Source organism: Phyllostomus hastatus, unplaced genomic scaffold (genome assembly GCF_019186645.2).
Source record: "Phyllostomus hastatus isolate PE091 unplaced genomic scaffold, TTU_PhHast_1.1 phas_contig_210, whole genome shotgun sequence".
In the NCBI taxonomy this organism is placed as follows: domain Eukaryota; kingdom Metazoa; phylum Chordata; class Mammalia; order Chiroptera; family Phyllostomidae; genus Phyllostomus; species Phyllostomus hastatus.
In genome coordinates, this window is record NW_025333737.1 from 28789240 (window position 1) to 28816609 (window position 27370).

General features: G+C 36.9%; 1 protein-coding gene across 9 annotated transcripts in view; it reads left to right on the forward strand.

Moving 5' to 3' along the window:
• The first annotated feature begins 258 nt into the window (after nucleotides 1-258).
• Nucleotides 259-27370, forward strand: part of CDK12 (cyclin dependent kinase 12) — a 72128-nt gene continuing 45016 nt past the window's right edge. For all 9 annotated transcript variants that reach the window (XR_006785445.1, XR_006785443.1, XR_006785444.1 and 6 more), the window contains exons 1-7: nucleotides 259-1871; nucleotides 7084-7965; nucleotides 14905-15081; nucleotides 15877-16016; nucleotides 16887-17057; nucleotides 21641-21830; nucleotides 26804-26860. Coding sequence is in view for 2 of the 9 variants with exons in the window: in XM_045837260.1 (XP_045693216.1) it covers nucleotides 823-1871; nucleotides 7084-7965; nucleotides 14905-15081; nucleotides 15877-16016; nucleotides 16887-17057; nucleotides 21641-21830; nucleotides 26804-26860 (2666 nt within the window). In the remaining 7 variants the exon portion in view is untranslated. The remainder of the gene's footprint in view (nucleotides 1872-7083; nucleotides 7966-14904; nucleotides 15082-15876; nucleotides 16017-16886; nucleotides 17058-21640; nucleotides 21831-26803; nucleotides 26861-27370) is intronic.

Sequence of the window (27370 nt, forward strand, 5' to 3'; positions counted from 1 at the left end):
TCAAAGAGTTATCAATAAAGTTTTGAATAAAAAAAAACTCTCCCAACTCCGTATCCCAGAAAGCTTTGATCAAATGAGAAGCGAGGGGCTTATCGCGAGAATACGGAGGATCGCGTTTGGTCCTCGTTACTTGCTCTCGCGTCCTTTGGATCAAGCGGTAGGGAGAGGTGAAAGGGAAGCACGAAATACCGCGAGCTTAGTATTCTCGCGATATTTCTTGGGATTGCCCCTCCCCCTCCTCCAAGTGCCGTTTCGGTTTAACCTAGTGTGTGACTGAGTCTGTGAGGGAGCGAGTGAGTGTGTGAGGTGTTGAGGTGAGGAGGAGGCAGGAAAAGGAGCTCCCTCAGGAACGAGGGACAAAGGGGGTGTGAGGCCCCTAGGCCGCGGAACCCGAGCGACAGGAAGCCACCCGAGCCGGGCTACCGGGTAGGGGGAAGGCCCGCGTAGTCCTCACAGGGCTTTAGAGCTGAAGTCGGCCCTACAGCCCCGGGCCGTCGGCTTCCTACTTCCTCGACCTCCCCGGCCCCCGGGACTGAGGACTGGCTCTGCGTGGGGAGGAGGGCAAACGGACTGGAGCGGCTGCCGGTTGTCTCGCAACTCCACTGCTGAGGAACTCTCGTTTCTTCCCTGGCTCCTTCACCCTCATGTAGGAGGGTGCCGAGGAGTCGGGAGGGAGGAGGAGCCTGCGCCGCGGTCTCTTCCCTCCCAACCCCCTTCTACGAGCGCTTTGGTAGGCGTGGGATTGGGGTTGGGGGGAGGGTGGGGGTTACTTTTTGGAGTGCTGGGGAACTTTTCCCCCCTTTTGAGGCCAGGGGAAAGGGGATGCCCAATCCAGAGAGACATGGGGGCAAGAAGGACGGGAGTGGAGGAGCTTCTGGAACTTTGCAGCCGTCGTCGGGAGGTGGCAGCTCCAACAGCAGAGAGCGTCACCGCTTGGTGTCGAAGCACAAGCGGCACAAGTCCAAGCACTCCAAAGACATGGGGTTGGTGACCCCCGAAGCAGCACCTTTGGGTACAATGATCAAACCTTTGGTGGAGTATGATGACATCAGCTCTGATTCAGACACCTTCTCTGACGACATAGTCTTGAAAACAGACAGGCGGGAGAATGATGAACGTCGTGGGACTGATCGAAGTGACCGCTTGCACAAACATCGTCACCACCAGCACAGACGTTCCCGGGATTTACTAAAAAGTAAACAGACAGAAAAAGAAAAAAACCAGGAAGTTTCCAGCAAGTCGGGATCGATGAAGGACCGGATATCAGGAAGTTCAAAGCGTTCAAATGAGGAAAATGATGACTATGGGAAGGCACAGATTTCCAAAAGCAGCAGCAACAAGGAATCCAGGTCATCCAAACTGCACAAGGAGAAGGCCCGGAAAGAACGTGAGTTGAAGGCTGGGCACAAAGACCGGAGTAAAAGTCATCGGAAAAGGGAAACACCCAAAAGTTACAAAACAGTGGACAGCCCCAAACGGAGATCCAGGAGTCCCCACAGGAAATGGTCTGACAGCCCCAAGCAAGATGATAGCCCTTCAGGAGCTTCGTATGGCCAAGATTATGACCTTAGTCCCCCAAGATCTCACACCTCCAGCAATTATGACTCGTACAAGAAAAGTCCTGGAAGTACCTCAAGAAGGCAGTCTATTAGCCCACCTTACAAGGAGCCTTCGGCCTACCAGTCCAGCACCCGGTCACCCAGTCCCTACAGTAGACGGCAGAGGTCTGTGAGTCCCTACAGCCGGAGACGGTCGTCCAGTTATGAAAGGAGTGGCTCTTACAGTGGGAGGTCACCCAGTCCCTATGGTCGAAGGAGGTCCAGTAGCCCTTTCACCAGCAAACGTTCTCTGAGTCGGAGTCCACTCCCCAGGTGAGCAATTTGCCTAACAGTCCTTTCTTAGGGTGGGTTATAACGAACTGGCAATTAGCAATGCTTTGTTGAAATTTTCCTTGTTTATTGGCTAAGAACACTTTACTGTTGGCCAGTCATTCAAGTGAGTAAATCTGGCCTCTTCTGAACCCAGAATTTGAGAAGTGGAGAAAGTTACATGCCTAAGACTGCTAAAGGTAGGTGCTTCCAGAGGCAGGATCTTCAGCTGCAAGCTCCTGTGTAAGAAAAACCATAGGCTTCTGTTAAATGCATGGAGTTGATACTGGTTTCCAAATCTTATCTAGCTATTTCTGTTGCTTTGTTTTAAAATTTTAAATGACATTGGTATTAGTACTTTAGACTTAATTGGACCTGATTAAAGACAAATTTGAATTATCTTGAGGCTGTTTGCTTAGCTCATCTACCATTTGTTCTGTTTGCTGAGTCTTCAAACTTGTTTATTTCCTAATTGACAATAACTTGATAGCTTACAAAAGACTCCTGTCTTTTCACAGATATTTCTAGTTGAAATTCAGCTGATTAGTCCTTTTTCCTTTTGATGGTAGAGCCTAGCGAAAATTGGCTCCAATGATAATTTGATTTTCTTTACAGCATTACCATTGACCTACTCTGACCAGTGGCAATTTTCAAAGGCTTTCTCTAAAAAATGTTTATAGTGCCCTTACTGTGTTATTTTTCCAAGAAAGCCATGTTAGTTTGAAATTTAATTGTTAGAATGAACAGGAAACTGTGTTCTTGTTTGTAGATGATGAGATGTACCTCCTTTATGGACTCACTTTTGCCCACAAAAGAATATGGGCGTAGGAGTTATACCTGAGTGGAATCCTAATCTTCCTTTGTGTCCTTTGGCAAATACTTTAATTTCTCCATGTCTGAGTTTTTTCATGTGTAAAATGGGAATAATAACCACCAACTTTTAGAGTTGTTGTGAGTATTAAATTAGTAAATATGGAGTTCATAGCACAGTGCCAGGTACCTGGAGCCAGTCAGTAAATTCTATGAGAAAGGAAAATGTTGTTGTTGAATACCAATAGAGAAATTATTCTAATCTGAAAAAAACCTGTGCATATCTTTTATATGCCAATATGAGTAATTTTTTGCTGACTTAAAGTTATATAATTATTCATAAACTAGTTTGAACAGATCAAGCTGCAGAGTTTCTAGCTGTCAGGGGCTGAAGTTCCTTAGTCTTTTTTCCTCCATTTTATTATAATTTTTCAAACACAGAAAAGTTAAAAGAATTGTAGTGAGGACCCATAAATGTACCATCTGTATTGGTTAAAAAATTTTTAATTGATTTTTTTAGATATAGAAAGAAACATTAATTTTGTTGTTCCACTTGATGCATTCATTGGTTAATTCTTGTATGTGTACTGACCTGGAATCTAACCCACACCTTGGTGTATCAGGATGATGCTCTAACCAGCTGAGCTACTTGGCCAGAGCTTTGTACCACTTGCATTCTGCAATTAATGTTTGCTATATGTTTTATGTCTACGAGTGTCTATGTTTCTGTCAATCCATCTTTTGATTTATCTCAAAGTAAGTTGCTGACATCAGTGTACTTCTCTATAAATGTTTTAACAGGAATACTATTAGCTAGAGTTCATTACTAATGAGAAATAAAATTTATGTACAGGGAAATGGATGTCTTAAGAGTGTACTATTTGTAAAGTTGTTTAGTTTTTTAAGGAACCCTAAGAAGTATTCTCAGAATATTTGTTTTCTTGAGGGAGTAGTTTAGTAAGGCTATTCTGAGAATTTATATTGTTGTGGAGTTTGGGAATATAGAAGTACGTTTAGGTTAAAACACTAAAACAAGTTTCAGTAAGAACTATGGCTTTGCAGTGATTCCTTTTGAATTTATATCTCAAGTTCTGTCTTCTATTCACTTAATTGGAACTAGAGTAGGAATGGTAAAAAAAAAAATCAAGAAAGAAGAGACACACTAAATGGTATAGGGCACAAATATAAGCACTATATAATAATCCTAGAGTTGTGTGCACATTTTTAGTTGATTGGTAAAGACCATCATATGTTTGTGTTGTGTATTACGTATTTTTCCTCATTCATTGGAATTCCAAACAGTTAAGTACAAAAATTTCTTAGTGTAAGAGTAGAGGAACATACAGGTCCTTTCTATGATATTCTATGTGTTTTTTATTTGGGAGAGAGTCAACATTTTTATATTTTTACTTTTTAATGAGTTTTTTATTGTATTTTTTTACATTATCATTTAGTGCCCTTATACCCACCTCCTGACACCCACCCGGAGTCCAGTCAAAATTGAAAAGACAAAATGCTTTGGCAGAAATGCAAGGTCATTGCATTTTCCAAATTAGTAGTGATTAATAGTAGCAGTTTCATTTTAGATGGGTGGAACCTCACTTAATTCAGGGGAAAAATACATTAAAAAAAAAGATTTTATCCATTTATTTTTAGAGGAAAGAAGGGAGGGAGAGAAACATCAATGTGTGGCTGCCTCTCCTGAGCCCCCTACCAGGAAGCCTGGCCCCAAACCCAGGCATGTGTCCTGACTGGGAATCAAACCAGCAACCCCTTGGTTCTCAGGCTGGCCCTCAATCCCCTGAACCATACCAGCCAGGGCAGAAAAATACATTTGTTTTTGAGGACAAATTTTTTATTGTCTCAATTTACCTATTTGTTGTCATTCCCCCACCCCTTTTTTTATTCCTCTGAAGAGTGAGTCTGGATCTCAAATATAGCATTTGTATCATAAAAATACCTTAACTATATGGCCCATCTAGATGTCCCATTAACAATAGGCTTCTATTCAGAAATTCAAGGGTGTTTAGGAAAGTTCCTTAGGATTTAGTTGAGTTGAAAGATTATCGAGACAATACTTTGTATAGCATGGTTTCTGGCATTACTTAGTGTTTGGGATTTTAGAAGTTTCTCCTGGGATAGAGGTGTTAGTTTTGTCCCAGCTATAATTCAGAGAAAACCTCTTGTTTCAGCTAGTTTTTTTACAAGAGATGTATTAGTTTTCTTAAAGGTAAGTGGGTATTTGGTAAATCCACTTAACTACTTTCAATAGTTTGTATCCTCATTTCATATGTATGCTGTCATTATTGTTTTGAGTACTTTGAATCTAATAACGACTTCGTATTTTAACTAAGCTCTCAGAGCAAATTTCCAAAGAACAGTAAGAAAACCACAATTAACATCATGAGTTGTTTCCCCTACAGATATATGCTATTTGTTTTGAAACATTTTGATTCATGATAGTCTTACCGATGATTAAAGATGAAGAGAGATACTGAAGATCTGGAATGAAAACAATTTGTTTTGGACTACTGGGCAAATTTAGTTTTGTTCAATTACACTTATAGTGATAATTTCACCCCCCCTTCACCATGAAACCTAAGCACATTAGCCTATATTAAAAAGCAAAAAAATTAGTAAGAGTTGGGTTTCAATTGAGAATGATCTGCCTCATAGATTAGATTTCACTTCCCAATCCTTCCTTAATGAAAATAAAATGCAGTAATATCTTGCTTCCCCTAGCTGGGTTGCTTGGTTGGTTGGAGCATCATTCTATACACGAAAAAGGTTGTAGGGCTCTGGTTTCCATCCCTGGTCGGAGCACATACAATATACAACTGATCGATGTTTCTCTTTCTCCCTTTGCCTCTAAAATCAATAAATATATCCTTGGGTAAGGATTTAAAAATAATAGTAGTAATAATAATAATACTTTGTTTTATGAGTTTCTAAAAGGTTGAGTAGAAATCATTTTATATATTTGAAAGTACCAGAAGCCATTATATTTTTGGGAACTTCTAATAAATTATTTTGGTAAGACAGTTTCTCTAGTTTATATATTTTGTTAAGGTCTAACTCTTACATTTTGGGGGTTTGTTTAGTATAGGCACAACTTAATTATAAACTGAGGCTACAAGAAAAAATATTTTCCTGGGATCTGTCCATTAAATAGTTCTGTAGTTAAAAAATTTACATTTTGGTGAGGTTATGCAAATTATGGTGCTTTTAATTTCCTAATTAATATAACCCACCTTTAGTATAAAGTATGACTTACGTTTTTACTTTATGAGAAATTTAAACCAAAATTCTAAAAGTAAATATTGTGAATATAGTTATTTTCTAGCATGGGGAAACATACCAATCTGCCTTCCTTAAGTTAAATAGTTTTTAGTGTTATATGGATTGAAATGTATTGTTATACAGGATTTTGTCCTAATCTATTTTTTAAATAAACTTTTTAAGAATATTTTTAGATTCACAGAAAAATTGTGAAGATAGCACCGAGTTCTTACATGTCCTGGTACCCAGTTTCCCCATTATTAATATCTTACATTAGTATGGGACATTTGTTATAATTAATGAACCAATATTAGTTTATTATTATTTGATACCTAATCTATTTTTTAAAAGATTTTATTTATTTATTTTTAGAGAGGTAAGGGGGGGCGGGGGGGAGAGAGAGAGAAAGAGAAAGAGAAACATCAATGTGCGTTTGCTGGGGGTTATGGCCTGCAACCCAGGCATGTACCCTGGCTGGGAATCAAACCTGTGACACTTTGGTTCGCAGCTCGAGCTCAGTCCACTGGGCTACGTCAGCCAGGGCTTGATACCTAATCTGTTTTTAAGATTGCTAACTTACTCAAAGTGGGACTTAAAATTTTTTTTTTATTGAATTTTAGAGAAAGAGAGAGAAAGGGAGAGAGAGAGAAACATTGATGGGTTGTTCAAATTTATTTAAGCATTCATTGGTTACTTCTTGTATGTGTCCTGATCCCAGATGGAGCCTGCAACCTTGGTGCATGGGACAACACTCTAACCAGCTGAGCTGCCTGGCCAGGGCTCAAAAGTGGGTTTTGCTTGTTTTTTGTTTTTTTTTTCTTTTTTAATATTTTATTTATTTCTTTTTAGATGGAGGGGGAGGGAGAAAGAGAGGGAGAGAAACATTAATGTGTGATCAGTTGCCTCTTTCAGGCCCCCAACTGGGAACCTGGCCTGAAACTCAGTCATATGCCCTGACTGAAATCAAACCCTCAACTTTTTGGTCCACAGGCCAGTACCCTGTCCACTGAGCTACACCAGCCAGGGCAAAAGTGGGTTTTTTAAGTTACAGTTTTCCATAACTGATGTATTTGCTTTTATATTGCTATTGCCTGTTCATTAAATTGCCTTTTTCTTTTTCCATTAGGAAATCCTTGAAGTCTAGAAGTAGAAGTCCCGCATATTCAAGACACTCATCTTCTCATAGTAAAAAGAAGAGATCCGGGTCACGTAGTCGACATTCCAGTATCTCACCTGTCAGGCTTCCATTGAACTCCAGCTTGGGAGCTGAACTCAGTAGGAAGAAGAAGGAAAGAGCAGCAGCTGCTGCTGCAGCAAAAATGGATGGAAAGGAATCCAAGGGTTCACCTATTATTTTGGCTAGAAAAGAGAACAGTTCAGTAGAAGCTAAGGATACAGGTTTGGAGTCTAAAAAGTTACCCAGAGGTTTAAAATTGGAAAAATCTGCCCCAGATACTGAACTAGTGAATGTAACACATCTAAATGCAGAGGCCAAAAATTCTTTAGATACAGGGAAAGTAAAGGTGGATGAGAACTCTGAGAAGCATCCTGTTCTTAAAGATTTGAAAGTAGAGGGAACAAAAGACTCTAAACCAATGGTGTTGAAGGAGGAGATTGTTACTCCAAAAGAGACAGAGACATCAGAAAAGGAGACCCTTCCGCCTCTCCCCACAGTTTCTTCTCCACCTCCTTTACCAACTACTACCCCTCCACCTCAGACACCCCCTTTGCCACCTTTACCTCCACTACCAGCTGTTCCACAGCAACCACCTCTGCCTCCTCCCCAACCAGCATTTAGTCAGGTTCCTGTTTCTAGCACTTCGGCTTTGCCCCCTTCTACTCACCCAAGGACATCTGCTCTGTCCTCTCAGGCAAATTCTCAGCCCCCTGTACAGGTTTCTATGAAGACTCAATTATCTGTAACAGCTGCTATTCCACACCTAAAAACATCAACGTTGCCTCCTCTGCCCCTCCCACCCTTACTACTTGGAGAAGATGACATGGATAGGTAAGTCCCACAGTTAACTGAGAAAACTTAACCTGCTTGATCTAAGTGTAATACATTTTTTGTTCTCAAACTTTGTTAAAACTACTCTAATGCATGGCTATTTACAATGCTTTTATGAATAGGAAATGCCTTTGATCAGTTTTCAGTGGAAAAGTCCTTATTTATGACATTACTTAGGAAGAATTACAAAAGGTAACTCTTTTTCTCATGTTATTTACTGATAAGGCTAATTCTGATTCAATTTTTAAAAGTAGCATTTTTCTCCTTAAATTTTTATGTTGAAAGTTTTTTTTTTTTTATCCTCACCAAAGGACATTTTTCCACTGTTTTTTAGATAGAGGAAGGGAGAGAGAAACATTCATTCAAGAGGGAAGCATCAACTGGTTGCCTCCCGTATTCACTGGAACTGGGGACTGAACCCAGAATGTGCCCTGACCAGAATTGAACCTGCTACCCTTAAGTTACGGGACTGCGCTCCAACCAACTAAGCCAACCGGCCAGGGCAATATTGAAACTTCTAAAAACTTTAGAATGATACAATTAACACCCTTATATGCTTCACCTAGATTTACCAGTTGTTAACTTTTTGCCACATTTGCTTTAACTGTTGATATTTGACACTTCTGGAGTGCTTTAGTATGTCTCTAATAATATCAATAACATAATATAAATAATATTGAATATCGTCAGTGGTGCCTAAAATGTCTTTTATAGCTGTTTTTTTTCCCCTCCTGATCTAGGAGAAAAATAAACTATATCAAAAAAGTTTTCCTTAGCCCTGGCTGGCGTAGCTCAGTGGATTGAGCGCGGGGGCGAACCAAAGTGTCGCAGGTTCGATTCCCAGCCAGGGTACATTCCTGGGTTGCAGGCCATGACCCCCAGCAACCACACATTGATGTTTCTCTCTCTCTCTCTCTCTCTCTCTCTCTCTCTCTCTCTCTCTCTCTATCTCTCTATCTCTCTTTCTATCTCTATCTCCCTCCTTTCTCTCTCTAGAGATAAATAAAATCTTTAAACAAAAAGAAAGTAAAAATTAAAAAAATATATATAAAAAAAGTTTTCCTTAAAAAAAGTTATTCTATAGGAAGCACAAGAACAATATGTAGAATATTTACTAATTAGAATATAAATTTACAATGGGGTGATGGGAAAAGCTCTAATTTTAATGTGTCTTCTGAGTATTGAGAACTGATTGAATGATTATGAAGCATGAGTCTGATTTTATGGAAGGCATTAGGAAATACATTTATTTAACTTCTTGGCAGGAATAGCTAGGCAAGTACCACCAAACATGATTTAGCAGTGACATATGCCATGACAGTGTTTGTTTTACCGTTTTTTTCCTACTGAGACCCTTCCCTCTTGTTCTTTAGGATATGAGTTTAGTTCACTGCACTGAACTTTTGTTGTAAGCACAAAAATAAGCACCACTGATCGTGTATCCTAGACCAATTCCCAACCCTCCATTGCTTTCCAAATGACATAGGTAATTTGAACAGTGATACATTTCAGCCCTTTAGGTCTATATTTTTCCATACTACCATCTGTGCTTTTAAGAAGGTGCAAGTGCAGTAAATGAAGGAGGAAAGAAAGGAACTATTTAAAAGAATGACTCCAGTACTAATCATGGTGGTAAATCTGGTTTTATAGAAAAATTCCACATGCTTTTAAAAATATTAATAGGTATTTATGAATTCTGCCACATCCTGAGAACTACAAAGGAAAAGAATAGAACCCAAAATTTATGTAGAAAAGTTTGTTTGAGGTACACAATATACTTATAGATACAGGCTATATGTTTTTATAGTTTTTGTTGGAAAAGTAATATTGTCAGTTGAAAATCATCCAGAGGGACCCTAGGGCATTATTTACCCACAAGAACTTCAAATATTAATTTATATAGTGACTAGCACAATATTAGTGTGGCTAAGAATCTTTGTTTTGAAATGTTTATTTAGCTAACCAAGTAACTTGATTCTACCTACTGTGGGTCATGTAGAGTGCAAATTTTCAGATATGGAATGATGTTGATAAATGGCACATAGGATTTCTGTATTTCAGATTGGGAATGAAGGATAAAATAAGAACATTCAGTGCTTAGTTCAATATTTGTGGCTATCTTTAAGAATGTTTATGAGAGAGAATGAAGTGAGCAAACTTTTTATTATATATCGGTTCTGATTCTGAAAGTCTGTATTTTATTTCAGTCCAATGTAATTATTAAATGAAGGTTATCAATTTTTTTCACATATAATACAAGTAAATAATTAAAGGTAGAAAAATGGAAATGAAGATTTCTACCACAATTTTTTCACTGTATATTAATTTTAAATTCAAGATTGTTTTTTTGATCACACATATATGTATGTATATATATATATATTTTTTTTCGGGGGTGCCACTCTATCCATGTACCAGTTGCACCTATCTTTCACATGAAAAATAATTTTTATGTAAGAAAACTTTTCAGGAAGAAATCTGAAAGTTGTGTATGGATTTCACTCATAGTCTTCTTTATCTTATTTGAAATTGAAGCAGTTTAAATGTTGAGAATATGATACATATCTTTTTATTGCCCACAGTGCTTTATACATGGTACATAGAATGCAATCAGTAAATATTGGTTATTTGAATGAATAAGTAAAACTGCTGAAGGAGCCAGAGTCAAGGCTTGTGTGAAATGACATTGGGCCTGTAGTTAAATCATTTGGCACATGGATTATATATAAAGCTTGTATAGAGAATTTGCCCCCCCCCCTTTTTTTAAAGATTCCATTTATTCATTCTTAGAGGAAGGGAGGGAGAGAAATATCACTGTGTGATTGCCTCTTCTGCACCCCTACTGGGGACCTGGCCCACCACCCAAGCATGTGCCCTGACTGGGAATTGAACTGGCAACCCTTTGGTTTTTAGGCTGGTACTCAGTCCACTAAGCCACACCAGCCAGGGTGGTTTTCTCTTCTTTTAATTAAAATCCTTTTGGGAAAAGAATGAAAATTTTCTTTCAAACATACAGACTGGACAGGAGTGTATTACCCTGGTATCAAATGCAGAAGTGAGTTTAACTAAAGGTATTGCAAAAGCCTTTCTGATTCATGATTTACAAATCTTGGCTGCAAGAAGCAAAGGCCGCCAAACACCCACTTCAATATAATATGTTCTTCATGAACATAGCCATTCATTAGAATCTCTGCATGCTCTTTAAATTTTCAGTTATCCACATAGAGTTTTTTAAATCTTTTTATTTTATTTTACTTTATTTTTTGATAGCCTTATTCATTTGGAGTTTATTAGACTTCTGTAGAGCCTACACTCTTCTCACAGGCTGTTTATAAAGTACTGAGTTCATAGAAAAGAATCTGTATGAGCGTTCAAATTTGATTTAGGATTTTGCTAATAGAATGCCTGGTCCCTGTTTTTAATGTCATCAACTCAAATTTTTAATTGAAGTTTGTAAAAATAAATCACTTTTTACGAAACCTGCTCTAAGAGGAAGAGGATAAATGATCATATTTAGGTTATGCTTTTTAAATTATGAAGAAATTAATTTTCTTTTTAAGTAGTTGATATGTAAATTCATACTTTTTTAACAATAAAGACATATTAGAGATGTTTACATTGTATAGATTGAATCCTATCATTATAAATTTTAAAGAGACTATTAAACTTTGGGCAGTCCTGGACCTTGGCAACTTTTGGTAAATTTTTTAAAAATTGTATTTCTTTTTAGAGAGAGCGGAAGGGAGGGAGAAAGAGGGAGAAAAGCATCAACGTGTGGTTGCCTTGCATGCAACCCCAACTGGGGACCTGGCCCACAACCCAAGCACGTGCCTTGACTGGGAATCAAATTGGCGGCCTTTCGGTTCGCAGACCAGCACTCAATCCACTGAGCCACACTAGCCAGGGCAACTTTGTGTAAATTTTTATACATGAACATTATACAACCTGCTCACCATATGTGTGAATTGTCTACAGGTATAAATGGGGAACCAGGAAGTACTGATACGAAGGTAGATTAACACTTCCTGTTATTGAATCTTTAATAACTTAGATGTTCAGTATCTGCTTCCCTATGTTAGAATCTCTTGGCATCCATATGTCCCTCAGAACTATTTAGAGCTATATTTTACTGAGTGCCTTACACTAAAGGCTAGAGACCATAATGTTGTATTGCATTTTTATGGGCCATCATTATTCCAAGGTTTTTAGAACATTGGAATTTGTTGAAACAGGATTTGGTTTGTATTCTACTTGTATGCCTTGAATTAATAAGACATATACATCCTGTCAAATACTCATTCTTTCCTGAAAAAAAAAAGTGCTAATAATGTGATTGTTTTTCCAGAGCAATATGTATTTTCACAGTAGCAAATTATATTTGAACCCGTAAACAGTGGAGAAAAACAAGACCTTAAATATACAACATAGATTGAACTTACATGAAATGATGGTGAGAGAATTCAGATACTTTGATTCTAGTGAAGCAGAACCAAGAAGTAATGTATTTCTGAATCATGAAGAATTGAAATTTATAAAGAACATTCTGCCCTGACTGGTGTGGCTCAATGGATTGAGCAGTAGCCTGTGAACCAAAAGGTCACTGGTTTGATTCCCAGTCAGGAGGGCACATGCCTGGGTTGTGGGCCAGGTCCCTAGTAGGGGGGTACGCGAGAAGCAACCACACATTGATGTTTCTCTCCTTCTCTTTCTCCCTTCCCCTCTGTCTAAAAAATAAATATATTTTTAAAGAACATTTTGCTAACCACTATGCCGTACGCCTGAAACTAATATAAAATAATATTGAATGTAAACTGCTGTAACTGAAAAATAAAATTAAAAAATAGTTTTTGAGAAATACAAAAGACTATCTGACATTAGTTGGTAAATGAGAAGTTTTCTTTCCCTGAATGTCTGAAAAAATGGGGAAATTTAAAATCAATATTGTATCCTGACTCAAGAGTTTCCTGGTAATAGGCTTGACCCCAGGGTGGAAAAAGTCGTGAAAATTGTAATGTTTTAAGTTCATCTCATATCAGTGATTTAACAGAGTTTCAGATCATTCTTTGCACTCCATCTGGTTGGTAGGGTACAAACTAATCTAGATTCTATTCTGATTTACAAGAGATTAAAATGATGAAAATTGGGCACTGACCAGGTGGCTCATTGGTTGGAGCATCATTCTGTACACCAGAGGGCTGCAGGTTCAATTCCTGGTCCAGGCATGTATGGAACACAGCCCATCAGTGTTTCTCTCTCATATAGGTATTTCTCTCTCCATCTCTTTTCTCCCGTCCCCTGCGCCCACCCCTTTCTTTCTCTCCTTGGGTGAGGATTAAAAAAAGTGATGAAAATTGATAGAGAGCTTTAGCTTTAGAGATTGTTTCACAACAAAGGGCAGCAGTATGCTTCTAAAAGGTACATTGCAGCCCTGGCTGGGTAACTCAGTTTGTTGGAGTATTGTCTTGATATGCCAAGGTTGCAGGTTTGATTCCCAGTCAGGGTGCATACAAGAATCAATCAATGAGTGCATAAATGGGTAGGACAACAAATCTATGTTTCTCTGTCTCTCTCTCTTGTTCCCTCTTCCTCTCTCTCTTGAAATTCAATCAATAAAAAAATTTTTAAAGGGTACATTGCAAGGGATAGAACTGTTCTTTATGGTTCTGTGGAAGTATTCGTGAAAGAATATATTTAATCTTCTAAGTTCTACTTTTAAGCCTCCATCCCTCGTAGTTACCAACTGCATATACCTGGCCTCTGGAAATTATTAGTATATTAAACTGAACCAATTTGATGGGAGTAACTATCCAGAGAGCTTGTTTCCCAAAGAAAAGCATTGTTTAGTAAAATTATAAGCCTGACTAGGCATCTTGTAAAGCTCTTCGAAGGTAACTCAGAGCAAAACACAAAAGGTAACCTAGCAACTTTTATGAATAGAAATGTGGTGCCTAAGTCACAATGTGGTTTAAAAAGAAAAAGAATAATATGTTTTTTTATGACCACTTGTCAAAAAGTGGAGGATTCTCACATCTGTTTCAGCCTTCTGAGACTATTGATGGAACAGAAAAGGCTTACTATCTAGGATGGTTTTATTTGTAGGTATGAATTAGTATGCTGTACTATTTTTTCTGAGGACATGCATTGCACAAGATCCTTCTTTTACTCATAAATAAATTGAGATAGTTAAAAGATTGGATCTCAAAACTGAGGTTTCTAATCTGTTCCAGAAAAGCCATTCTTTTCTACCCACTGACAGCTGTAACTTACTATCATTAGAGACCTTCTGCTTTACCTGCTTTAATAATACTGAAATAGTTGCTTGGACTCTTTCTCTTTATATTTTTAGTTTTAGAGTTATTTATTCATTTTGGCTGGCCAGATATGGTTGTCTTTTGCATCCAAACCAATGGAATAATAAGTGAGTGTATTTTTCACTAATTTTGATGTCCAGTTTAACTTTATTTCTTTTTCCAAGTTCTCTCCACATCTTCAGCAATATAGTGTTTTTTTATTGTTGAGCTTTCATTTGTTATTTAAATCTTTGCCAGCTGAAATATGGAGTAGGTTTGCTGACTTCCTGAGTTGCAGTGATACTTTGCATATTTAAGATGATTACTTCTTGCGTTTCATTTCATCTCAGTAAAAATCCAAATAGAATCTTGGGAAGGGCATTAAAGGATAGTTTGTTAAAGGACCTACAAGTATATTGTAAAAATTTTATTGTTTCTTTAATATACCATAGATTTCTCTTTGCAAAACTCAAGTATCTTTAACTTTGATAAACTCTTTTTTCTTACCTTGTATTACAGGGGTTTTTTTCCTTTAAAAGTAAAATCGTTGTAATCTTTAAATAGCCAGACATTCTAATATTTGAAAGTTTTATTTGCATATCCTTTAAGTAATTGTGATCTTTTTCTTTTCTTCATCTCTATTGCTTAGTCCAAAAGAAACTCTGCCTTCAAAACCAGTAAAGAAGGAGAAGGAACAAAGGCCACGTCACTTACTCACGGACCTCCCTCTCCCTCCAGAGCTTCCTGGTGGGGATCCATCTCCTCCAGACTCTCCAGAACCAAAGGCAGTCACACCACCTCAACAACCATATAAAAAAAGACCAAAGTGAGTTTTTGGAGGGACCTATCCTTAATTACAGCTTTTATTACAGTGAGGAACCTTGGGACCTAAATCTTACACTTTCTTATACAACCTGCACCAGTGGAATCATAGAAGATTGCGTCTAATGTATATCTTTTATTTAATGGATAAAAGCATACCTAGGAGACCATTCATCTGCATCCACAGATAACCTAGCTGGGTGTTTTGTTTTGTTTTCAGAAAAACAATAATTTCCCCAATCCAAATATACCATGAACATTGATCCCATTGTATCTTTTGACTTCATAATATTTAGAGTATTGAAGACAAAAAAGCCCTTTTATTCAGGGTTTGTCAACCATGTACCCATTACTTAAATTACATAAATTACCATGCCATAATCATAGTACAATTTGGATTTGATCTCTGATTGTTAGCATTCCTCTCTCAGTAAAAAGTTACCTTTACTGAGCACGTTTTATTGCCAAAGTTTTATATTTTATTTTTATTGCGATCCTATGTTGTAGGGATTATTTTCCCATTCTGTAGTTGAGGAAGCAAATAATCAAGAGGTAAGAAAGTAAGCAGCAAATCTATTATTTTATCTTATGTCTTTCTGTAGTAAAAAAAAAAAAATCTGTGTTTTATCCATTGTGAGAGACCATTTGAACTATTTATTTCATATTATTAATTTCTGCCTTTTAAATAAAGAAATTCATAAAAGATTTAGGAGTCAGAGAAATTATAAAAGAATTATTTTATTTGAGTAGACTTAATTTTTTAAAATAACTTTTTTTTATTTTGTTTTGCCATTTTTAGAATTTGTTGTCCTCGTTACGGAGAAAGAAGACAAACAGAAAGTGATTGGGGAAAACGCTGTGTGGACAAGTTTGACATTATTGGGATTATTGGAGAGGGAACCTATGGCCAAGTATATAAAGCCAAGGACAAAGACACAGGTAAATACTGCCTACAAAGTATAGGTGTCAGCTTAAAAAGTTAGCAGTACTAATGTCTTATGAAGATTTAGAAAAAGCACATTTTGAGTTCTAACTTGGTCTCAAAAGTTACAAAAGATCCTGAAATTATCCAAAAGAATAGTATAGTTATTACAGTTTAAAAACCCTCTTTTTTTGTTGTTTATTGTGAATGTTTATTAAAAGTTTGCTTGGAATTTAAGAGAGGGTAAAAATAAAATGTAAAAGTTGCTCTTTTTTGATATATTTATTTTTTTGTTTTTATGGATTTTTTTTATTACCATTTAGTCCCCTTATACTCCGATCCCCCCCACAAACAAGTTGCTTTTTTTTTGGTAAGGGATTAGTCCTTGAAGATAAAATGATGTAGTTGAATTATTGGTGTATTTTATTTATTTATTTAGATTTTTTAAAATTTATTTTATTTTTAGACAGAGGGGAAGGGAGGGAGAAAGAGGAAGAGAAACATCAGTGTGTGGTTGGTTGCCTGTCGTACACCCCCTACTGGGGATTTGACCCACAACCCAGGCATGTGTCCTAACTGGTTGAACTAGCAACCCTTCAGTTCACAGGCTGGCACTTAATCCACTGAGCCACACCAGCCAGGGCTGGTGTATTTTAATAACCAAAATTTTTAGGCCTAACTGAATATGGAATTAAAAATTCAAATCTTAAAGAAATTAAAGATAAGAAAGAGAATTTAGGGATTTATTAAGATGCAAAAGTATCTGTATAAAGCATTAAAATAGGCATTAAGTCTGTCTTTCAAAGTAAGGGCATGTATTGGCTGGTTCATGATGGTGGTCAACAAATGCTAATTGATAATATAACAGTTTTAATTTACTGTGACAGGAGAGCTAGTGGCCCTGAAGAAGGTGAGACTAGACAATGAGAAAGAAGGCTTCCCAATCACAGCCATTCGTGAGATCAAAATTCTTCGTCAGCTAATCCACCGAAGTGTTGTGAACATGAAGGAAATTGTCACAGATAAACAAGATGCACTGGATTTCAAGAAGGACAAAGGTATGTGCAAAGAACTATGTATAGAGTAGATTGCTACATTTTACTTTCCTATCTTAGCTTGTTTGCCTGTTTGAATAGTTTTAACAGTTTGTACTAGACTCAAGCTTCTTTCTTGAACCTGTACCAGAATCAAGATGTTAGTTACTGGATTGCACTTGTTCTGAAAAGTGCTCATTTTATAAAATTCCCATTCTTCATCAGAGCACTCTTATACTTTTAGAAGTCATTGTTATTTATTAAAATTAGAGTCTGCTGTACCACCTAATATGGCCAGGATATAAATAATTATAAGATTCTCTTCTAACCAATGTTTTAAAATCTCTTTTTTACAAATTATAATAATGAAAATTAAAACCCAGACTTATTTACTCTAATTTTTAAAATTTGTTTTTAATTATAGTTTACATTTTATATTACTTTCAGCTGTACGACATAGTGACTAGAGACATTCATGTCCCTTACTATGTGATCACCACAAGTTTAGTAACTATCTGTCATCATATGTAGTTATTATAATACTACTGGCAATATTCCCTATGATATACATTATTCCCTATGCTGTATTCTCCGTGACTGATTTTATCATTGGCAGTTTGTACTGCTTAATCCTTTTTACCTTTTTTGCCCATCCTCTCACCCCTCACCTATTTGGCAACCATCAGTTTTTTCTTTATATGAATTTGCTTCTTACTCTCATTTTTACATCATCCTTTCTGGTTATTGTTTATGTGCATCCATATTTTTACGTAATTTTTAACTAATACAGTTTAGAATTCAAAGCAGATATTTCTAAAAACAACCTTCAGCCCTGGCTGGTTTGGCTCAGTGGATTGAGCACTGGCCTGCAAACCAAAGGGTTGCCAGTTCGATTCCCAGTCTAGGGCACATGTCTGGGTTGCAGGCCACATTGACGTTTCGTTCCCTTTCTCCCTCTTTTTCACTCTAAAAATAAATAAAATCTTTAAAAAAAAATACTAAGTAACCCTGGGAAGTAGCACCTTTCATGTTGGTAGAAATAGTTTTAAAGCAAGTAAAAGGAAATTCTGCTTATGCAACAGTATTTAGATAAATTTATGTAAGTTAGATATGATATTAGGTTTATATCCTGGCATGTCTTAACTTTTTCTGATTATAAAAGTAATTAATTGTGTAGTTTCTGTAAGAATGCACAAGAAAATGTTAATTGATTGCTTCTGGAGAGAGACTTGACCATGCCATTATGTACTGTTTAAATAATTTGTCATGCCTGTTTAAATTTTTTTTTTATTAGCTATGGCTTTTTTAATTAAAAAAAAAATATTTTATTGTGCCCTGGCTGCTGTGGCTCAGTGGATTGAATGCTGCCCTGTGAGCCAAAGGGTCACCAGTTTGATTCCCAATCAGGGCACATGCCTGGGTTGCAGGCCAGGTCCCCAGTAAGGGGTGCACAAAAGGCAACCACAAATTAATGTTTCTCTTCCTCTCTTTCTCCCTCCATTCCCCTCTCTAAAAATTAATAAATAAGATTAAAAAAATACAAGTTAAAAAAATTTTATTGTTCAATTACAATTGTCTGCATTTTCTCCCCATCACTCCTCCCCACCCCAGCCAAGCCCACCTCCCTCCCTTGCTTCCACCCTCCCCCTTGGTTTTCTCCATATGTCCTTTACAGTGGTTGCCTGAAGTTCTTTTTTTTTTTTTTTTTAAATAATAAGATAATGAATGGATAGATGCAGTGCATACCCATTGTGGAAAAATTGAAAATATAGAAGAATAAGAAAATGTTGCCCTGGCTGGTGTAGCTCAGTGGATTGAGTGCGGGCTGTGAACCAAAGGGTTGCCGGTTCAATTCCCAGTCAGGGCACATGTCTGGGTTACAAGCCAGGTACCCAGTTGGGATCATGTCAGAGGCATCCATGCATTGATGTTTCTCTCCCTTTCCCTCCCTTCCCCTCTCTCTAAAAATAAATAAATCTTTAAAAAAAGAAAATGTCAGCCCTGGCTGGTGTAGCTCAGTGGATTGAGCGTGGGCTGCAAACCAAAGCATCGCAGGTTCAATTCCCAGTCAGGGCACATGCCTGGGTTGCAGGCCAAGGCCCCCAGTAACCGCACAGTGATGTTTCTTTCTCTCTCTTTCTCCCTCCCTTCCCTCTCTAAAAATAAATAAATAAAATCTTAAAAAAAAAAAAAGAAAAGAAAATGTCAATCCCCCTGGCTGGTGTGGATTGAGTGCTGGCCTGTGAACCAAAGGGTTGCTGGTTTGATTCCCAGTCAGGGCACACGCCTGTGTTGTGGTCTGGGTCCCCAGTTGCGGGTGTGTGAGAGGCAACCACATATTGATGTTTCTCTCCCTCTCTCCCTCCCTTCCACTCTCTCTAAAAGTAAGTAACATAAAAAAAAGAAAGAAAGAAAAAAAGAAAAAGAAAATAAATGCTCTGGCTGGGGATCAGTCCCGCAGCTTGGCATATTGGGACCATGCTCTAACCAACTAAGTTACTCAACCAGAGCACATGTTTTTTTTCTAGTACTTTATATGTATTTAAATATTACTGAGATCAAAGTATACTTAGTGTTGTGTAGCTTGTCATGAGCAATTTATTTTATTATTAACATGTTTTAATAACTGTGCATAAAGATAGATGAATACAAATTTTCTTTACCAGTCCCTGTTGAGCAATTGCCAGTTTGAAAAAAATATGTAAGAGCACTACATTAAGCATCTTTGTGCATAAATCTTTACATTTAGATTTCTTTCTCTTTTAAAACTTTTTATTTATGGATTTTAGAGAGCAAGAGAAAGTTGGGGCAGGTGGGGGGAGAGAGAGGCATCAATTCTGTTGTTCCACTTGTTTATAATTCATTGGTTGATTTGTGTATGTGCCCTGGCCAGGGAGCAAACCCAAAATCTTTGCTAATGAGATGACGCTGTAATCAAGTGAGCTTCTCAGCCAGGGTCTAGATTTATTTCTTAATAGTTTCTGAGAAAATAATTATTTGGTCAGAGGGGTTTTCATATTTAATGTTTGGGTTGCTTTTTAGGAAGAGAATAATAATTTATGTCCCACCTGTGAGTGTCTATCCCATGTTATTCTCCCTAACATTGAGTACATATTTTTTATGTATTGATTTTTTTAATGGAGCACATTTTGTTTTTGGTCATTTGATAGGTGAAGTATGATATTTTGGATTGATTTTTTAAAAGATTTTATTTATTTTTTTAGAGAGAGGAAAAAAGAGGGAGAGAAACATCTATGTGTGGTTGCCTCTTTCTTGCCCCCTCCTGGGGACATGGCCGGCAACCCAGGCATGTGCCCTGACTGGGAATCGAACCAGAGACCCTTTGATTTCTGGTTCCTAGGTCAGCACTCAATCCACTGAGCCATACCAGCTAGGACTGGATTTCTTTTTTCTTTTTTTCTTTTTACTGATTTTAGAGGTAGAGAGAGAGAAACATGGATGCATTCATTGGTTGATTCTTGTATGTGCCCTTATCAGGGATGGAACCTGCAGCCTTGGCATATTGGGACAATGCTCTAACCAACTGAGCTACCTGGCCAGGACTTGGATTGCATTTCTTGTATTACTTCTGAGTTTGACCTGTGTTTTTCAGTTTTACTTATTTTCTCTTTTTTGGGTTGTCACTTTTATGTCCTTTGTCTACTTTTGTTTTGCAATTTTTGACTTTTTCTTATTCATTTGTATAAGGTTGTAGCCAAATCTCTTTAAGATACTCCTTTATTGCAGTGGTTCTTAGGTTTTGGGGGGGTCATGGACCTCATCAAAGATGGATTTTTTTTTTAATACTGCATATATTTTTTTAATGTTGCACATTTTAGAGAATTCAAAGTCCTTGAAGCCTACCCCCCAGATTGAGAATTCTTGCCTTTGTGTTACTAGGAGACAGACTTTTAGACTGGATATCTCATTTTTTAACTAGGTCTAGAATTTATGTCATATTTTTCTCTATCAGGCACGCTGTTGAAAGTGGCATGACAGTGTGAATTTCAAATGTTTTAAAGTTTTTTTAGTGCACTTTTTTTATCTACTTCTAAATTTAGGTAATTTAATTAGATGATTCATTTTTCTTTCAATTCTTACATATTATGAATTTTACTAATAATTTATACCAAATATTATAAATATTCTGCCCTGGCGTATTGTGTGGGTCCTATTAAACTAAGGTGTACAGACTTCTACAAAAGTAGTCATAGACAATATAACAAATGGACATGGTTGTGTGTTACAAAGAAAACTTTATTTACAACTGACAAACAGACTGGATTTGGCCCAAGGTCTGTACTTAGCCAATGGACTTAAATAAAAAAAATAGTTATACAGTATGACTGAAGCACTTGTGCCCCTCAAGACATAGTAATCTAGAGAGCCCTGGATAAGGAGTCAGAAGATGAATTCAGTTAATAGTTCTGTTAGTTATTATTAGAAAGGGCAAGTTTTTCAACTCCTCTGAGTTTCCGTTTTCTTCATTTATAAAATTACACATTTGTTCCAGAGAGCCTCATGGTCAACTCCCAAATTATATTAAAATTTAGGGCATTGTCGTTTCATGTTCTTTTACTATTGTTTTTAATGTTTCTTTTATGTAGGTGCCTTTTACCTTGTATTTGAGTATATGGACCATGACTTAATGGGACTGCTAGAATCTGGTTTGGTGCACTTTTCTGAGGATCATATCAAGTCATTCATGAAACAGCTAATGGAAGGATTGGATTACTGTCATAAAAAGAATTTCCTGCATCGGGATATTAAGTGTTCTAACATTTTGCTGAACAACAGGTAACATAGTAAAACCAAATGAGGTTAAGCACTTTTTCTCTGTCTTTTGAACCTCTTAGTTTAAGTTAGTAAATTGGGATGATAGGTGGATCCAATAACACAGTTTTTTCATTTACATACATCTGAGGTTTGTACCTTAGGAACAACTTATAATAGGGTTATCCTGATCAGCAGTTTCCAGACTTCATTGTTGGTAAGGAATTAACAGAGGTAAGGTTATAAATTGCAAACATTTTAAGGAGTCACTCACATCCTACAGAAATATTCAGATGACTATTCTTAATGAAACTCTCCCTTGTTTAGTGGGGAGAAACATATGCCTGCTGTTTTAGCTCTTCTTGAGACTTTCTCAGTTATCAAATTTCAGAGTAAACACAGGTGTACAGTTGGTGATTGACCTTTCTGACCGGTACTTAAAACTTCCATGTTTTAGCATTATAGGCAGACATGAATTTGGTGAGGAACAGTGCTGATTCTTCAGAAGTTTTTATCATTTGCTTTCTTCCTTTCTGGCCGTTTACCTAAACTACATTGGTAATATCAGAGGTTTTATGCACAGTAATCTTTGGTGATAGCCCTATCCATTGAGGAATAAAAAGCAAGTTTGGCATTATTGAAATCAGTCCAGTGTTTGTTTTTTTAGGAAATGGGGCTGTTTACAGTCATCTTTGTCTGAATCACCCATTGTTCAATTATATTCAGCGAACATTATTTATTATAGGAGTATGAAATGATTCTGTATTTTCTGTCTTTGTGTAGTGGGGTAACCAGTCATCCAGGGCTGCCCAGGACTCTCCTAGTTTTAGCACTCAAAGTCCCATGCAGGGTGGTTGGTCACTGGAGAGCTCTGAGTTTAGTAGGGAGCTAAACAAGTAAATAACTCAATTCAATACACATTTATTAAGATCCCCCCTTTATTTTTTTAAATTTGGGAGTACCTGGGAAGATACCGTCTAGAGGAATGCCGTCTAGGGATTTATCAGAAAGACTGACAACAGAGGGCTAAGTTTCTAGGCAAAAGAAATTGCACAGACAGAAGCACATAAATGTGAAAATAACACAACATAATCCAGAAAACTAAAATATTGGTATTGCTGGGGCAGGAAGGGTAAAGTTGGACAGTTGCAGGGAAACAATTTAAAGATTTTGTATGCGTCACTAAGGAGCTTAAACTTTGTAGGTGACAGCCACTGAAGGATGTTGGTTAATTTAATTCTTTGTTTTTAAATTGTATAATTAATACATTATTTAAATTAAAAATATATAAACTGTATATATTTGTTTAATATATACTTAAATATTTTTATGAGACAAAATATGGTGTTACGAGATTATTTCTTTCTGTTGCTATCTCTATGACCCACAATTTTCATTAAAGCTGGGTTTGGTTAATCTATACCCGTAATAGTAAGGCTTCAAGAACTTGATGGCTATCAGCTTGCAGCTTTCCTGGACTATATAGTATTATCATACTTTCCTCTGTTCCTTTTACTTCTCAGTGGGGGCTATCTCAGGCCAGGGAATAACTGAAGTCCTGCTTGGTGTCCTTTCTGGTTGGGTCAGGCCCTTCCCTGTTCCCATCTTCCCACATTCAGAAAATTCAGGAAACTAAGTGGGTTGTAGGAGTCTCATGGTCTAGTATGATCCATTCAACTTCTGCTCTTGCCCATTCAATTCTGGCTACACAGAGACTTTGGGTGAGATGGCCTGGAGAGAATTGTAAGGAGTCTTCAGCTGGACAAGAAAGAGAGAGCAGTTGATGAGAGAGGGTAGGGGAACAGGACTAATAGGTCACATGGGAGTTCCAGACTAGCAGTATATGCAGATTCAGGGGTTATCAAGAATAGAAAAGATGTAAGAAGATAGAAGCCAAGAGAATGATCAGAGAAATAGGAAGAAAATAAAGAATATCATGAATGCAAAATAGGCAAGTTTAAGAAGTGAGTTAAGAGAATCTGAAGATTAAAAGGTCAATGGAGACAGTGTGGGATAAGTGGGTAACACAATTAATAGGAAAGTGATGGTGGTGTGTCTTTAGTTTTTAATTTTAATTTTTTATTTAGGGATGCAGAGGTTTGAGCATATTTAAATGCTAATGGAAAAGAAAAGAGAAGTTGAAGATTCAGGAAAGATCCAAAATAATTTAAAGGAACAAGTTTCTAGAGGAGTTGAGATGAAGGCTACAGGTGGTAGTAGCCACAAGTATAGGTGTTAATTATCCTTGAACAAGAGATTGACACACTTGTTCTGTAATTGAAGGAAAAGAAAGAACGTTATAGGTGGAAGAAGTTTGTAGGTAATAGGATGTTAAGTAGCTCTCACCTGGTGACTTCTGTTTTCAGTGAAGGTCATTACCAACAGTGAGAAGGGAGAGAGGATGGATTAGGAAATGTGTGAGGTGCTGGTGATGTTAGGTCTAGCCTTTTTCCTATGTCTATTGCCATTTTAAGCAGTCTGTTGTATACCTTGAGTCTTGGATCATCTCAGACCCTCAGAATAAGGATGCCAAGAAATTTGAGGAATGCTTTTTGTATTCAAGTCAGCTGTTTTTTTTTTCTTTTTTGCTTTTCTCGGAATTTGCTTATAAATTGAGCTTTAAAATATAATGAAGTTTGGAGCAAGTAGGTAAGATGTCCTTAATCTTAACTAGGAATGATTAGAGTTGATTTAATGTAAAATTTTGTTGTTACAGGCATGCCTTGGAGGTATTGCGAGTTTGGTACCAGACCACCGCAATAAAGCAAATTTGCAGTAAAGCGAGTCATATGAACTTTTTGTTTTCCTAGTGCATATAAAAGTTACCTTTACACTATGTTGTAGCCTATTGAGAATACAATAGCATTATGTCTAAAGAAAATGTAAATACCTTATTTTATTTTATTTTTAAAGATTTTATTTATTTATGTTTAGGGAGAGGGGAAGGGAAAGAGAAAGAGAGAAACATTAATATGTGGTTGCCTCTAGTACACCCTCAACTGGGAACCTGGCCAGCAACCCAGGCATGTGCCCTGACTGGTAATCGAACCGGCAACCCTTTGGTTCACAGGCTGGCACTCAATCCAGTGAGCCACAGTGTCCAGGGCTATACCTTAATTTAAAAGATACTTTGGCCCTGGCCAGTGTGGCTCAATTGGTTGTAGCATCATCCTGTATATCCAAAGCATTGCAGGTTCGATTCCTGGTCAGGGCACATACCTGGGTTGCAGGAAGTTTGTATGGGAGGCACCTGATAGATGTTTCTCTCTCTGTATGTCCCCCTTCTCTCTAAAATCAATGAACATTTAAAAAGATATTTTGTTGCTAAAACATGCTAACTATTTTCTGAGCCTTCAGTGACTCCTAATTTTTTTTTGCTGGTGAAGGGTCTTGTCTTGTGTTCATGAAAGTACAATAAATCAAAGTCCAATGAAATACTGTATGCCTGTAGTACTTTGTTTTACTATTCTGTCCCATTGCTGGTACTTTGAGGAGCACCTCACAGCATAGCCTCTTTTTTCATTTCTATCTCATCTTTCTATCTGACCTGTCATACACCTGAGATATCCCCAATCTCTAAAAAAGGAGTGAGCTGGCTTTTCATTCCCCAAGAGGTAACACAAGCTGTACATGTAAATAGATAGTCTACAAAATAATTTAGACAAATATGATTAATCTGAAATAATAAATGTTTTTTTAATAGTTTCCCAACATTTCGTGTTGTAGTTATTAAAATATTACTTGACATCACCATCAAAGACAGAATACTTAGTAGAGTGAAATGTAGGTATGATCCCTTCAAGGAAGTAGTTCTCAAAGCATATAGTTCAGAACAGCAGCACTGGCATCACCAGTGGGCTTGTTAGAAATTCAGGTTTTGGGGCTATGACCTACTGAATCAGCATCTCTGGGAATGGGGCCCAGGATACTTTTAACAAGCTTTCCAGGTGATTTTTACTTCATACTAAAGTTTGAGAGCCCCTCTAAGGTCATAGTTGTATATTGTTATGGTAAAGGAAGTGATGACATTATTTTGGTAGACGGTCTCATTCATCATAAAAATTGTTTGCTCTGATCAAAGTTATGTTGCCTGTTTGAAAAAATCTGTTACCGCCACAGTGTTATTTACTGTTTATTATGAAAAATGTCAAATTAAAATAAAAAATTGAGACAATAGTTTACTTACTAGTTAATACATATACAATTAACATTTTACTATATTTGCTTTTTATTTTTCTGCTTGGGTTATTTTAAAGTAAATCACGGACATCATTACATTTGACCTTAAATACTCTGACAAATTAACTATTACCTATTAACTTCCAACATTCAGTCCATATATTATATAGTGTCTGGCACAAGTAACACCCCTTTTTTATTACAGAATCTTTTATTACAAAACCATGAGCGTGTAACTCTGTAACATAACAATATCACACTCAAGCACACCATATGACATTTTAGATGAAATGTTCAAATTAAAACTATAAATTACTACACCTATACTATTACCTTAGCAACTGCACTCAAGCAAGCGTTACTTTTGCTGGAGTCTGTGTTTTTTTTCGGTTACATGAAAAATGTCTTGTATACCTAGTTGTTCAAACCAGAATCAGTCAAAGATTATGAATTGGATATAATTGTTAGGTCTCTTAAATCTTTCTTAATCTAGAACAGTTCATTTTTCCCCCTCAATAATTTATATTTAGTATTGCAGGTTCTAGTCAGTGTTGTTTGCCAAGAAATAAATAATATATTTAATTGAGTCAAATCCAAAAATATGGTAGTTAAAAAAAAAACAACCCTAAGGTTTTGTAAACTGGAGTAGTCAAAAGATACTTAACCTGGGAGAGTGACCATTAAAAGTAGAACAAAGAGCAGAGGTTAAAATTAATTTTTGTGTAATGTTTTTAACTCCTAAATTAATCTTTGCCTTTTTTAGGTATGATGTGAAGTTGTTGCTGTTACTTATGAAAGTAATTGTTTTTGTTTTACAGCGGGCAGATCAAACTAGCAGATTTTGGACTTGCTCGGCTCTATAACTCTGAAGAAAGGTGAGACATTCACCAAAATTACATGTGGGAAATAGGAAAGAATGCTTTTTATTCTTGGATATCCTAGTATCCTGCAAGTTGTAACAAGTGTCTGAGTTCCCTAATTTTATAAATGTGTTACTACCTAGATTGTAGACAGTAAATTCTATCTAAATTCTTTTTTTTTTTTTTTTAGTTTTATTTATTTTTAGAGAGAAGGGAAAAGAGGGAGAAAAACATCAATGTGTGGTTGCCTGTCATGTGGCCCCCGCTGGGGACCTGGCCCCGCAACCCAGGCACTTGCCCTGACTGGGAATCAAACTGGTGGCCTTTTAGTTCACAGCCTGTGCTCAATCCACTGAGCCACACCAGCCAGGGCTCTATCAAAATTCTTAGATTAGCCTTAGACTAAAAGGAACCACCCCAAATTGGAATGGAAGTTATTTCTTCCCTTCCTACTTTTGTCCAATTTACTTTTGAACTATTAGGTTGCTATGGAGCTGTTTTGAAAGTCCTATCTTCAATTGACAG